Source organism: Mobula birostris, chromosome 7, assembly GCF_030028105.1.
Source record: "Mobula birostris isolate sMobBir1 chromosome 7, sMobBir1.hap1, whole genome shotgun sequence".
NCBI lineage: Eukaryota > Metazoa > Chordata > Chondrichthyes > Myliobatiformes > Myliobatidae > Mobula > Mobula birostris.
In genome coordinates this window covers 35,753,447-35,768,947 of record NC_092376.1, presented here as the reverse complement: position 1 = coordinate 35,768,947, position 15,501 = coordinate 35,753,447, and the positions used below count along the sequence as shown (strand labels likewise).

Sequence of the window (15,501 nt, the reverse complement as noted above, 5' to 3'; positions counted from 1 at the left end):
TCTATCATTCATTTTCTGAAAGAAATAATATTCCCTTATTGTCCATATATATTGAAAAATTGCTCAAATAGCTGTACAAATTTTTAACATAATTTAAATATGGTTAATATATCATTTTTAGAAATACAAAATATTGCTTACAATAATATTTAACATTTACGAGCTTGGATATCTTAGAAAAAATGCCATGATGTGCTTTTATTTTTTACTTGAAAACCATTACCATTCATTTTCTATTAAATATGCATTTTTTTGGTTTCATAAACCAAATTTATCAATAATTACACAGTGCTTTGTGAATTTCAGTATAAAATTTCTGAATCTACATTAAATACCTCTTTTAGTGTGATGAGAAACAGGAAGAAGCAAAAGAAACAGCAAACATTATAGAATGGAGAGTTAATATATATTTTACCATGTATGTGACTCTGCAGATTTATTATTTTCAAATGTTTTTGTGCAGGCCCTTGAAAGTGAATTTGTTTCTTGCCAACTGCATCAGTGGATTGACCTTATTTTTGGATACAAACAGCGAGGCCCAGAGGCAGTGCGTGCTCTCAATGTTTTCCACTACCTGACATATGAGGGGTCTGTCAATCTAGATAGTATCACAGATTCAAGTCTCAGAGAGGTAAGACCTAACAACCACAACAGATCCAAATATCAGTCTTGAAATCTTTATAGAAATGCTTCCATTAATACTAGGCTACAGAGCTCTGTTAATATGTACAGTATGTTCAAAAGAAATTCTTAGAATTGAATACAGAAGGGTATATATTTAACCAGCTGAGATGAAATCCCAGTTATGAGGTGTAAGTTGTATTGATTATATTTGTGATACTATATTTTTTTATCTTTTACTAATATCATAAAATATAGCAGCACATAATTCAATCACATGTAAAAGCCTGAACCAACTCTCAGAAAGGATTCTGTGCTAGACCTAGCTTATTTGCTTTCCTTATAGAAATCAAGAAAATGTTTTTCAAGTATATATTCAATTCAACACAATTTCTCATGGAATATTCAAAGTGCTTCTGATCATTGAAGTAATTTTCAACCTGTGATACACATTGTTCTTTTTGGACAGGGATATGTATTAGAACCTCAGTAAATTTATCAGAAATCGAAGGGTGATTGATTGCATGATTCTTTGAATATATATGTAAGTAATGTGTAGAAAAAAAACTCATCAATCTATTGAACTTTCAACTGTATGCCAATTAAATTCTTGCTTTTGTTTTGACAACTAGGAACAAGTTACTAAACACTATGAATGAATGTGGAGTATTTATTATATTTAACATATAAAATCAAATAAAGTTTGAAGAATTTGTCTTGACATAACTAGTTGCTATAAAAGAGCAATTCTATTAAATTGTTTTAAGAGAATTTCTCTCCAAATTTCTTTTCCCTTGAAGCCAAAGTGCATAAATCTTTTCTTGTCCTTAAGTGGTTGAAAATGGGCAAGATGAAAAAAAATAGCTACAAAAGCAATTGCAAATAATTTTACAATCATAAGCATGTCCATGTAAAGCAAGAGCAGCCTCAAATGGCAGTCCCCTATTTTCTTATTTTATTTCCTTTTTGGAAAACTATTTGAAGGTCAAAACAACATGATTTTAATGGGCCCAGTGAAATCCTTTACTGGTAATTTTGCACCATTTCAAGCTATGTACATATGCAACAAATCTATCTCTGAAGGACAAAACTCATCATTTGCACTAATGTCATAGTATAATATTTCACTACATCAAACTCTGTAATATGAGACCAGAAAAACCCTTTCAAACACTTGGGCTGTTGAGTAAACTTGTACTGAGTGATATCACGTGCAAGATGTCCGCAGATAAATATATCCAATTGACAGGTCAATTAACGGGGCTAATAAATTATGCCTGGAGTTTCTTTAAATCAATGCACATTGTTTCCATAATTTTTTGATATGCCTTCAAAATAGTTTTGTCAATTTACTTGTGCCAGTTTTTTTTCCCCATGAACAAAAGAACCTCTAAGGGGTTTTTAACACTTATTCAGAACATTATGAATATGCGCCAGCTGGTATGCAAAGCTTAAGAGAAATATGCTTTGAAACTACAGTGCACCAGTAGAGCTGTGGTACTGTGCTAGAGACATCCCTAGATATTTACCATCTGTTACAAAATAACTAAAAATACAATGCAATACAATGGAGAATTATTAATAAAAACGACTCAGAGATCAAGTCGAAAGTCTGCAAAGAAGAATAAATTACATTATCTAGCTAATTTCTTTTGGTCTTCATTTTGTATGCAATATGAGCATTAATAACTTTTGTTTAAGCATTCCCATAACAAACATAATTTCAATATTTAGTCAGAACATAGTTTGTTGAAAATTAAGTTTTTATTACTGCAGTTAACTGAAGAGTCCTAATTACACACCCCAGACTGGTTACTATTCAAATCTGCTTATTGTAGTTAGGATAATTTTTGATTGTTCTTTGTTAGGAAGTTAATGGAACCACCCTTTGAAGCAAAACGTTGTTGAAACCATTATGTTATGTCTTTTATTGACAGGTTAAAGCGACATAGGAACATAGCAAAGGTTAAGGAGAAGTATAAAACCTGGACTGAACCACCTTAGCAGGTTTTAGAAATATCAGAAACTGAAATTTAAAATTTATGTCCTATAAGTGCTATTTTCTTTTGCACATGTAATGTAGTTTTTTCTTAATTTGTAAAGATTTTTTTTTCTAATGTCTACAAAATAAAGTCTTGAGCTGCCCCTATTATTTTTGTTGGATGGGAGGGTAGGGCAATGAAATCTATGGAGAGCTGCATAGACAGTGAATATTAATCCTTGGTTGTCCAGCTTCTTTTATTTGATCTCATGCTATTAACTTTCTTATACTTAATTTCCTTCTCCTGAAGAAATAGATGTTTGAACTACTACCATGAATCCCATGATTAAGAGTTATAGGTCTTGATCTGCCAGTGTTCCATAGCGTGAGTATGTTATAAGGAGAATGGGATTTTCATTATAATTTTTATAAGTGAAAACAAAACTGAGACTATTTTGTTTTGGTTTGGGTTTATAATTTTCCTAAAAATGGAAATGAAAAATAAGCTAAGGATCTCAAGTGAGACAGTATCCTGGAAAATTCTGATCTAATTGCATGGTTCCTTCTTACTGGGTTCTGATCCAATTCTCTATTGGACTTCTTGAGAAGTGTTACACAATTGGAAGTTCCACTATTTGGTTGAGGCACAAAACCAAGAATGTAACAGCTTCTTCGATGAAGGTAAAATGGATGAATTTATAGTAGAGGAGTGAAACTATGCCCAGTGTTCTGACAAACTTATCCCATGATCAGCTTTTTCAAAATATCATTTATTTGATCATCATTGCAGGTGCCTACAATGCTCAAAATGGCTGCTGTATTTCATTGTTTGTGAAGTATTTTAGAACATTAAAACCATACGAAAGGTACTTGAAACCTTACTTTATGCATAAAAATGCTTCAACACGTGTAAGTACATGTATGTAATGTATGCTTTGTATAATTGAAATAGTAGGAAAGATATTGCCAGAAATATATTCCCAAGACAAGTGTTTGAACAACAAAATAACTGCAATCTCCCCCTGTGCTGTCACATGGCAGTAAGGGAACATTAGATAGTATACGTGAGTTTATTAGTTCTTCATAAATGAAAATATAGGAGGAGTTCTACTTTCATGTTGTTAACTCTTTTAATGTTTATCACTCTCCCTCTTGCCATCTGTAAATGTGCGGGACTAGATGAGAGCTAGGCTTCATGCAAAATTTCTTCTTTACTACTATTTCCTGGGGCTGCTCAAAGGTTTAAATGTTCATTTTATTGTAAGCATGCATGTACAGTACTACTCAGTCTTTTCCAGATAGCCATGAAAAACCATAGTAGTTGTTGAAAAAAAAGCCACCACTCCCCACCCTGCCGACATGAAAAAGAAAAAGAAACATAAACTCACAAACCCCCAACCGCCTTGCACAAAAAAACTCACACTCCCAAAAACCCCAAACCCCCAAACAACCCCTTGCAAAAAAAAAGAGACTATTAATATCAAATCCCCAGTCACCTCCCTCACAGAAAAAGTAGCGACAATAGTATCAAAATCCCCAACCCCTCTCTCACACACAAAACCTAACAGATTTGCCCACATAGAAAACCATCAACAAACACTAACATCAGACCCCAAATCCCCACTTCTCGCTCACATAAGAAGTAACATATCGCCCACCACCAATCAGCAACAAGAAAGAAAACACCGAAAACCGAAGGAGACCAATAGAAGCTGCAGTCCAATAAATCTTGGTATATCGAAAACATCCTTCCATCTGCCTTTGAGAAGAGCTGCTGCACAAACTCCATCCTTTCGTGAAGAGCATCCACCACGCTGGGTCTGAACACAAATGCCAACAACACGACTGCTGACCCCCCTGGCCTCTGTTGAGAGCGATATCTGACCTCCTCCATATTCACCTCGATGCTTCAATCTTCCTTTCTACTTCGAGATGGAGTCGTTCGTGACCCCAACAAGGCAGCTTATGTTCTCAGTCCTCTTCAGGACCCCACCTCTGATCTTCTCCACGAGGCAGCTCTCTAGACACTAGTTCATTCAATCAAGTTCCAAACTGCACATCACAAGCTCCAACAGTTTCCGTAACACAATCAAGACAAAATGAACAAGCAGAAGATGTAGAGAAAGTGAAGTAATTGAAGAGATTGGCTTTCTGAAAGCTGTTGCCTGATGAATCGTTGTTCGCTGGCGCCATCTTAACCGGTAGTCCTCTATGTAGGCAGTAAATATTTTTTTCCATACAAAAGGATCACAGCCACTTTCTAGCTTTGCTCTCATCTTCAAGAAGCTATCAATCATCTGCTTATCTTCTAATGAACTTAGAGTCAGAATTGTACAGCACAAAATGTTTCCTTTAGCCCACTGTGACCATGCCTACCTTTTTCTCATTTGCGTGCATTTACCCCTGGTGATGGTATTGGGTTCCCTGTCCGCAATGTCCTAAACTCAAAAGGAGATTTTAAGCCCTATCCGATATGGATATCTCTGGGTAGCCTCACTATAGGGAAGTTATATATACCGTATCCACCTATTCGTCAAAGACTAGTATGCCATGAAAGTTGTTGTTTTGCAGCAGTACTACAGTGCAATACATAATAAACAAAATTATAAATTACAAAGAGAAATAATAATGAATCCAATATCAATATAAGTTATAGCCAAATGAATTATCTAGTGCAGAAACTAAAGGCTAAGGATTGAATTCTAATTCTTTCTGTCACCCTGTCATTCTGTTATTCTCCTTGTCATCCTTAACAATTACCAATGCTTCCCAATACTTACGCTGTTTTCTACCAAATAACATCGTCTTCATGTGATGTTTTCCTGATACCTTTGCTGGTACAAAGTAATTTACAAAGATGGTCTAAAGGATTCTGAGAAAATAGTGCATATAATTTAGCTGTATTAGCCTTGTTTAATGTAGGCCAATTATCATAGTCCCATTGTCTTCTGTTTGGCTAATGCAGAGAAGAAGACTCATGGAAACTTCACTTTGCAAACACATCTCTTAGTAGCCAGTCTAGGTGTCCTTTTAACTTCAAACAGACTACTGCTTGCAATGTACATTAAGAACTGAAGACTGGTTCTTGTTTCCAACAAGAAATTGAGCAAGGGACATTTGTTACACATTTGACTTTGGCACAAGCAACTCTGATCCTTTGGAAAGGTCATGCTGCTGTTGTAGAAAGGCTAGGTTAGTTATAAGCTTCTTGGACACCAGAAAGTGAATATTCATCACAACCTAAGATCTTGAAGCAGCACTGTCGGAGGTTCCTCGCTGATGAACATAGGCTTCATGGGCATTCTTCTAGGAGTTTGCAATACATCTTTCTACAGTTATCTAGCCAGACAAATGGGTGGAGACTATACCTAACAGGGAAAAAGAAACTGAGACTCCATCGAAGTTCCACTTTGAAGCATAAAATTTTTATTAAAATGTCTGTTTTGACTTCAATTTTGTAATATTGTTGCCATTTTCCTATCACAGTTTATTTTTATACTTAAAAGAAAATACAGAGGTCGCTCATTGGTGATGCAGCACAAGGTTTGAAAAGAGCTCTGGTGCTATCAGCTCTTTTCAGCAGGCTACAATCAGCACCAGAGGTCGTTCTTTGGTGACAGAGGTTGAATTTAAAAAGAACTCCAGTGTTCTCAGTTTCTTGTGGTGGGGAGCACCACAAGTGCCATTGTTGGAGAGGGACATTTTAAAGTGGTCTGGCTTAGACAAGAACAAGCAGAGGCTCTGAGTAATTAAGTTTCATGTAATTTTTTTTCTGTTAGCACATAGCTAGTACACTGAGAGCGGGTTCGGAGGTAGTGGTATGTTCTTTGTGTGAGATATAGGAACCCTCGGAGACCTCCAATCTCTCTGATAACTACATATGCAAGAAATACACCGAGCTGCAGCTCTTTAGAGACCATGTTAAGGAACTAGCATTGCAGCTGGATGATCTTTGGCTCCTACAGAAAAATGAGGAGGTGATGGATCAGAGCTGCAGGGAGGTAGTAGCACCTAAGTTGTGGGAAGCAGGTAGCCGGCTGACTGTCAGGAGAGGGAGAAAGAATTAGCAGCCAGTGCAGAGTACCCCTGTGGCTATTCCCCTCACTACTAAGTATACCACTTTCCAGTACTGTTGGGGGATGACTGACAGGGGGAGCCCAGCGACCACATCTCTGGCACTGAGTCTGACTCTGTAGCTTAGAAGGGAAAGAGAGTGAAGAGGAGTGCAGTAGAAATAAGAGATTCCCTTGTGAGAGGAGCAGAAAAAAGATTCTGTGGACATGAAACAGACACTTGAAAGGAAGTGTGTTCCTTCCCAGCTGCCGAGGTCAGGACGTCTCGGATCAGATCCGTGGCATTCTAATGAGAGAGGAAGAACAGCCGGAAGTTGTATTACATGTTGGTACCAACAACATAAGTAGGAAAAGAGAGAAAATAAGGAGTTAGGCAGAAAGCTAAAAAGCAGGTCCTCCAGGGTTGCTGCCTGAGCCATGTGCCAGTGCGGGTAAAAGGATGATTTGGCAAATGAAATACTGGCTGAAGAATTACTGCAGAGGGCAGGGTTTCAGATTTCTGGATCATTGGGATCTCTTCTGAGGAAAGTATGTACAAAAAGGAGGAGTACACCTTAACCCAAAGGTTAAAGTGTATCCTTGCGGGCAGGTTTGCTAGAGCTGTGGGGGAGGATTTAGACGAATCTGGCAGGAGGATGGGAACCAGAGTGTTGGGGCTGAGGTTGGGGCAATTGATATATGACAAAGTGTAGTGTGTGGTGAGACTGTGAGAAAAGACAGGCAGATGATCTGGCAAAATTGCAGTCAATGAGAAGTGTTAACGTGTAACAGGGAGCCTAACTCAAAGAGAGTGATGAATACAGAATTGAAGGTGTTATATCTGAATGCATGCAGTATATGGAATAAGGCAGGTTATCCTCCAGTGCAGTTAGAGATTCTCAGATATGATGTGGGCATCTCTGAGCCATGGCCGGAAAAAATCACAGTTGGGGATAACATCCAAGGGTACACATTGTTTTAAAAGGACAGGCAGGTAGGCAGAGGTGGAGTGAGGTGGCTGTGTGGGTAAAAAATAAAATCTAATCCTTAGAAAGAGGTGACTTAGGATCAGAAGCTGCAGAATCTTGGGCGTAGAGTTAAGAAACTGCAAAAGTAAAACGATCCTGATGGGAATTATATTTAGACCTCCAAACATTAGCTAGGATGTGGGATACAAATTACAAAGAGAGATAGAAAAGGAATGTAAAAAGGGCAACGTTGTGATATGATAATCACAAAGGATTTCAATATGAAGATAAATTGGGACCTAAGAGAGGGAATTTGTAGAATGTCTATGAGATGGCGTTCTAGATCAGCTTGTGGTTGAATCTATGAGGGGAATGGCAATTCTGTATTGGGTGTTATGTAATGACCCGGGTTTGATTATGGGACTTAAGGTAAAGGAACCCTTAAGAGTAAGTGATCATAATTTGATAGAATTCACTCTGCTGTTTGAGAAGGAGAAGGTAAAATTTGATGTGTCAGTATTACACTGGAGTAAAGGGAATTACAGAGGTGAGAGAGAAGGGGTGGCCAAAGTTGATTGGACGGGGACAGTAGCAGTGATGATGGCAGAACAGTAATGGCTGGTGTTTCTGGGGGAAATTCAGGAATGATACTATACGTCCCGAAGAAAGCAAATGCCGCTGACAACAGAAGTCAAAGACAGAAAAGCAAAAGAGAGGGCACATAATATTACAAAAATTTGTGGGTGGGTAGAAGATTGGGAAGCTTTTAAAAATCAACAGGTGGCAATTAAAAAAGCTATGAAGAGAGAAAAGATTAAATAGGGAGGTAAGCTAGCCAATAATAAAAAAATAGGATACAAAAGATTTTTTCAGATATACTTATAAACAGTAAAAGAGAAATGAGAGTGAATATTGGACCACTGGAAAATGACACTGAGAGGTAGTAATGGAGGATAAAGAAATGGTGGACAAACTTCATAAGTACGTTGTGTCAGTCTTCGCTGTGGAAGATGCTTACAGAATGTCAGAAATGCGCAAGTGTCAGGGCAGGAGTGTTGTTACTATTATCAAAGAGAAGGTGCTTGTGAACTGAAAAGTCTGAAGATAGATAAGTCACCTGGACCTGATGGACTATGCACCACGTTGCTGAAAGAGATAGCTGGAAAGATTGTAAAGGCATTAGTAATGAGCTTTCAAGAATCATTAGATTCTGGCATGGTACTGTAGGACTGGAAACTTACAAATGTCACTCCACCCTTTAAGAAGGGAGGGAGGCAGAAGAAAGCAGCTTATAGGCCTATTAGCCTGACTTCAGTGGTTGGAAAGATGATGGAGTCTATTATTAAGAATGAGGTTTTGGGTACTTGGAGGCACATGATAATATAGGCCAAAATCAGCATGGTTTCATTAAGGGGAAATCTTGCCTGACAAATCTGTTGGAATTCTTTAAGGAAATACAAAGGAGAGTCAATAGTTGTCCCTCTGTCCCCTCATTATACTCCTTGTCCATCCTTTGGGTTCCCCCCTCCCCTTTTCTTTCTCCCTAGGCCTCCTGTTCCATGATCCTCTCATATCCCTTTTGCCAATCAACTGTCCAGCTCTTGGCTCCATCCCTCCCCTTCCTGGCTTCTCCTATCATTTTGGATCTCCCCTTCCCCCTCCCACTTTCAAATCTCTTACTAGCTCTTCTTTCAGTTAGTCCTGACAGAGGGTCTCGGCCCGAAACATCGGCTATACCTCTTCCTAGAGATGCCGCCTGACCTGCTACGTTCACCAGCAACATGAGGCTACTTAACAAGATAAGAGCCTATGGCGTTACAGGAAAGATATTAGCATTGGATTGAAACAAAACAAAATCTACAGATGCTGAAAATCCAAGCAATACGCACAAAATGTTGGAGGAACTCAGCAGGCCAGGCAGCATCTATGGAAAAGAATACAGTTGATGTTCTTCAGGGCAGTGTGCTAGGCCCAATCATTTGTTGGTTCATTAATGACTTTCTTTCATCCTAAAGTCAGAAGTGAAGATGTTTGTACCATGTTTATATTGCACTCACAGCTCCTTAGATAAGCAACAGCCCATGCTTGCCTATTAGTCCTTACCTACACATTGTCTGGTACAAAGCATAGAGTAAAAATGACAGTTTCACCACATGGTCTTGACTTTTATTGACAATGCCAGTGTTTTGCCACCCATTAAGATTTGCATCTTCAGCAATTTAATTTGTTGGACACCATCCCTTCATCAAAATTATTAATGAGGATTAGATTTAGTTGAGGACCTAGCAATGATTCTCGTATCACCACACTAGTAACAACCCATCCTGCTGAAAATGCTCCATATATTCCTATTCTCTTTCCCATCCATTAACTAGTTCTTTATGCAGCAAAGTTCCTAATTCCATAAGTAGTTATTTTATGAAGCGACTTTGGGTGAACTTGGTGGCTGGAAGAGGGCATTTGTTCTTCCAAATAAGAAGCCTTATGAAGAGGCAACATCTGTGACATTTTCCCAGTACTTTGAGGTGCTTGCAGTAGTAATCCTGGTCCCAGAAACATATAGAGGATATCCAATATACAAGATACACTCAGCTGGCTACATTGGGCAGGCTAGATAGCTCTCAAAATTGTTCACATAAGAAAGGCTCCTGATATGGACACTCTTGCATTCTGTCTCATAGAGTTTACCAGGTAGACAGTTTTGTGCTATGTCTGAGATCTTAATCTTCAAATATTCTTTTCTCAATCTATCAAAAGGCAACATTAAATGCATTGAAACATAGAAACATAGAAAATCTACAGCACAGTACAGGCCCTTCTGCCCACAAAGCTGTGCCGAACATGTCCTTACCTTAGAAATTACCTAGGGTTACCCATAGGCCTCTATTTTTCTGAGCACCATGTACCTGTCTAGGAGTCTCTTAAAAGACCCTATCATATCCGCCTCCACCACCGTCGCTGGCAGCCTATTCCACGCACTCACCACTCTCTGCGTAAAAAAAAGTACCCCTGACGTCTCCTCTGTACCTACTTCCAAGCACGTTAAAACTGTTCCCTCTCATGCTAGCCATTCCAGCCCTGGGAAAAAGCCTCTGACTATCCAACACAATCAATGCCTGTCATCATCTTATACACCTCTATCAGGTCACCTCTCATCCTCCGTTGCTCCAAGGAGAAAAGGCCGAGTTCACTCAACCTATTCTCATAAAGTATGCTCCTCAATCCAGGCAACATCCTTGTAAGTCTCCTCTGCACCCTTTCTATGGTTTCCACATCCTCCCTGTAGTGAGGCGACCAGAACTGAGCACAGTACTCCAAGTGAGGTCTGACCAAGGTCCTATATAGCTGCAACATTACCTCTCAGCTCCTAAACTCAATCCCATGATTGATGGAAGCCAAGGCATCTTATGCCTTCTTAACCACAGAGTCAACAACGCAGCAGCTTTGAGTGTCCTATGGACTCAGTCCCCAAGATCCCTCTGATCCTCCGCACTGCCAAGAGTCTTACCGTTAATACTATATTCTGCCATCATATTTGATCTACCAGAATGAACCACCTCACACTTATCTGGGTTGAACTCCATCTGCCGCTTCTTAGCCCAGTTTGGCATCCTATCAATGTCCCGCGGCAACCTCTGACAGCCCTCCACACTATCCACAACACCCCCAACCTTTGTGTTATCAGCAAATTTACGAACCCATCCCTCCACTTCCTCATCCAGGTCATTTATAAAAATCATGAAGAACAGAGGTCCCAGAACAGATCCCTGAGGCACACCACTGGAGACTGACCTCCATGCAGAATGTGACCCGTCTACAACCACTCTTTGCCTTCTGTGGGCAAGCCAGTTCTGGATCCACAAAGCAATGTCCCCTTGGATCCCATTTCTCCTTACTTTCTCAATAAGCCTTGCATGGGGTACCTTGTCAAATGCCTTGCTGAAATCCATATACACTACATCTACTGCTCTTCCTTCATCAACGTGTTTAGTCACATCCTCAAAAAATTCAGTCAGGCTCGTAAGACATGACCTGCCTTTCACAGAGCCATGCTGACTATTCCTTATCATATTATGCCTCTCCAAATGTTCATAAATCCTGCCTGTCAGGATCTTCTCCATCAACTTACCAACCACTGAAGTAAGTCTCACTGGTCTATAATTTCCTGGGCTATCTCTACTCCCTTTCTTAAATAATGGATCAACATCTGCAACCCTCCAATCCTCCAGAACCTCTCCCGTCCTCATTGATGATGCAAAGATCATTGCCAGAGGCTCAACAATCTCCTCCTCGCCTCCCACAGTAGCCTGTGGTATATCTCGTCTGGTCCCGGAGACTTATCCAACTTAATGCTTTCCAAAAGCTCCTGCACATCCTCTTTCTTAATATCTACATATTCAAGCTTTTCAGTCCACTGTAAGTCATCCCTACAATCGCCAAGATCCTTTTCCGTAGTGAATACTGAAGCATAGTACTCATTAAGTTCCTCTGCTATCTCCTCCAGTTCCATCCATCGGTATGGAGATGAAGTTCTATGGGCAGACAAATTGGAGGAGAGTGCTACACAGTTCCTCCCACTTGCTGGGATCACAAGGCACACGTGAGAGTAAAACAACTAATATCATCAAGGACCACTCCCACCCCGGTCTTCTGTCCTCTGCACTCTCCCATTGGGCAGAAGATACAAAAATTTGAGAGCATGAACCATCAAACTCAAAGACAGCTTCAATCCCACTGTTATCAGGCATTTGTTTGGACCTTTCATACAATAAAAGGTGAACTCTTGATCTCCCAATCTATCTTGTTGTTTTCCTTCCATTTTATTTGACTACTTGCCCTACACTTTATCGTTCACTGCAACAATGCATTCTGCATTGTGTTTTCTTTTTGCTACCTCAATATAATTACATTATGTATGGCATGATCAAGCTGGATGACATTTTATTTTATTTAGTGATGCAGTGCAGAGTACATCTTTCTGGCCCTTCGAGCCACGCCACCTCAGCAACCCCACAACACCAATTAGCCCCAGCCTAATCACAGGACAATTTACAATGATCAGTTAGCCTACCTGGCACACCTTTGGATTGTGGGAGGAAAGTGGAACACCCAGGGGAAACCCCACATTCCATGGGGAGGACAGGAGAAGGCATGAGATTGGGTCTGAGAGGAAACTTGGATTAGCCTTAATGAAATGGCAGAGCAGGCTGATGGGCCAAATGGCCTAATTCTGCTCCTATATTTTATAGTCTTGTGGACACACAGAGACTTCTCACAGAACAGTGCCAGAATTAAACTCGAACTTTGGAACACTCCAAGCTGTAATAGCGTCATGCTAACCATGATGTGTAAAAAAACCTTTTCACTGTATCACAGTCCACGTGACAATAACAAACCAATAAACCCAGTAAACTGAAAAACATGTATAGTGATTAAATATGTTTGCTGATGATACAAAGCTGGATGGCAGTGTGAGTTGTAAGGGGAATACAGAGAGGCTTCCAAGGAAGAAAGGCAGGTTAAGTGATTGTACGAATATATAGAGAATGGAATATAATTCAGTTAAAATAGTAATGAAACTGTATAACCTAAAGAATGAACAAAAAATTATTCCGATGGCTTCACACTTGTATTCTAATCCTGAAATACATGTCAATATATTATTTTGTGCCAAAGAGTACTCAGATCTAAGATGCTGCTTGACTTGTTGTGTGTTCCTAACATTTTAAAATTTTATTTTAAATAAGGAATGGTTATATTAATGAACTGAGATGCATATTCACCTTGAGACCTATTCAATTTATGCTTAGTTATTCAGTTATTGTTATATACAGTGAAAATACGATTTTACTTCATGGGAACTAAGTGTAAAACGTGTGTAGTCAATTTACCACAGTGGTGCATTATCGACACTTAGAAGACAATGCTAAACTTCCAGTCTCTCTCAACCTTACTTTTAGAATCATGTATAAGGTTTTTAAGGAAATTACTCTTCTTAATTCCCTAATTACTTAAAATTTGCTTTACATGCAGATTGCACTGATATAATCAACAAAATTATTGAAATAGAAATTTCATATAACAATCTAAATTACTATTTTCTAATCTGTTTTTCAATTGTCAGACAATTTCAAGCATGGATTTCAAAGGACTTTGTATTATTATGAGATTTCACCTACTTCATCAGAATCTTTGTCTTTATTTTTATTTTTGGCTCTTTATCATTATTGGTGTTGCTTTATGTAAATAAACATTGTTTCCTGGCACTTTACAGCATAGGTGGCTGATGCAGCACCTATACCAATACTTACAAAAGATCACCAGGAAATCGTTATGTGTTTCAGAATTCCTATTAGAAACACTGCTGAATTTTGGCATAAACTATTTTAAAGGGGCTGTTTTGCCGTAAGTTTTAAACTTTGCTAAAGTAATGCTATGAAAAATTGTGATACTACAGTTTGATCAATTATCCATTATTTCGTATTTTCCATTTTCCTTCATTTATATTGTCTGACATTCAGAAAACAATAAAATTATGAACCTGGTGTCAGAATAGTCCACTCAATTTTGTGAGCTTTATCTACCAATTAATAAGATCATGGCTGATTTATCTCTGCATTGATAACCTTTCAAATCTCTTGCTGGTACAGGAGAGAGAGCTTTGTGTAAGTGGATCTTTTCAAGGGCATGTGGGACCTATGCAAGGAGTATGGATTGAACCTATTCTGGGTGGGCATCAATATACTCTCAGGCAGGTTTCCTAGTGCTGTTCTGGAGTGTTTAAACTAATGTGGTAGGAGGAGCAGAAACAGAGTGGTGGGTCAGCAATTGGACAGATTGTAGGGATGGTAAATGTTACGTTATGTAAGGCTGGAAGGAAGTTCAGGCCACCCAAGTTAATGAACATGTTGGAGCAACAAGATGAAGTGTATTAATCTCAAAGCAAGGGGAGAAGGCCAAGACTGACAGCCTAATATTTCAGGGTTCAGATGCTTCAGATGAGATGGAGAGGAATGTAAAATAATAATACTAAATACTTAATTGATCTCAAGTAGGAAATTCTTTTGTTACAGCAGCAATATTTGACTTAACTAATAATAAAGTGCAGAATGATAATATACGCAATAATAATTTACCAATGTGCAATATAATAAAACAGACTATTGTACTATGATATGTTCTCTTGTCACACAGAGATGAACTGTTGTATATGCTTTTGCATTTGGTAGGAATGATTTTCTGTAGCAATCCTTGTGACAGTTTGAAAGACTTTTTACTCTTTGAAAGAATGATTTTCACCTAATTTCTGCCATAAATAGGTGATCCCTTATCCTTAAACTGTGACTCCTTGTTCTAGGTTCTTCCCCAAGAAGAAACATCCAACCTGTCAGAACCCCTCATGATCTTACCTACTTTTGGGGTGCCATGGTAGCTTAGTGGTTAGCACGATGCTATTACAGCTTGGGTGTTGGAGTTCAGAATTCAATTCCAGTGTCATTGGTAAGGAGTCTGTTTGCCCTCCCCGTGGAATGCGTGGGTTTTTCCCAGGTGCTTCAGTTTCCTCCCACACTCCAAAGATATAATAGATAGGTTAATTGGTCATTGTAAATTGTCCCATGATTAGGTTAGGATTAAATCGAGGTTGATGGTGGTTGCTGAGGCGACACGAATAGAAGGGCCTGCTCCTCCTTGAATCACTAAATAAATTAAATAAAATACTGCAATGAAGTTATCTCTCAGCCTTCCAAAATACAGTGGATACAAGCCTAACTTGTCCAACCTCTCCGCTTAATACAACTCAAAACAATCCAGATATCAGTCTCGTAAACCTTCTCTGAGCTGCTTTTCATAAATAAGGAAACCAATACTATAACAGTAC

At 38.8% G+C, this 15,501-nt stretch overlaps 1 protein-coding gene across 9 annotated transcripts in view; it reads left to right on the top strand.

Moving 5' to 3' along the window:
- Nucleotides 1–15,501, top strand: part of nbeaa (neurobeachin a) — a 908,137-nt gene that overhangs the window by 829,078 nt on the left and 63,558 nt on the right. For all 9 annotated transcript variants that reach the window (XM_072262897.1, XM_072262901.1, XM_072262905.1 and 6 more), the window contains one exon: nt 464–631. In XM_072262897.1, the coding sequence (XP_072118998.1) occupies nt 464–631 (168 nt within the window). The remainder of the gene's footprint in view (nt 1–463; nt 632–15,501) is intronic.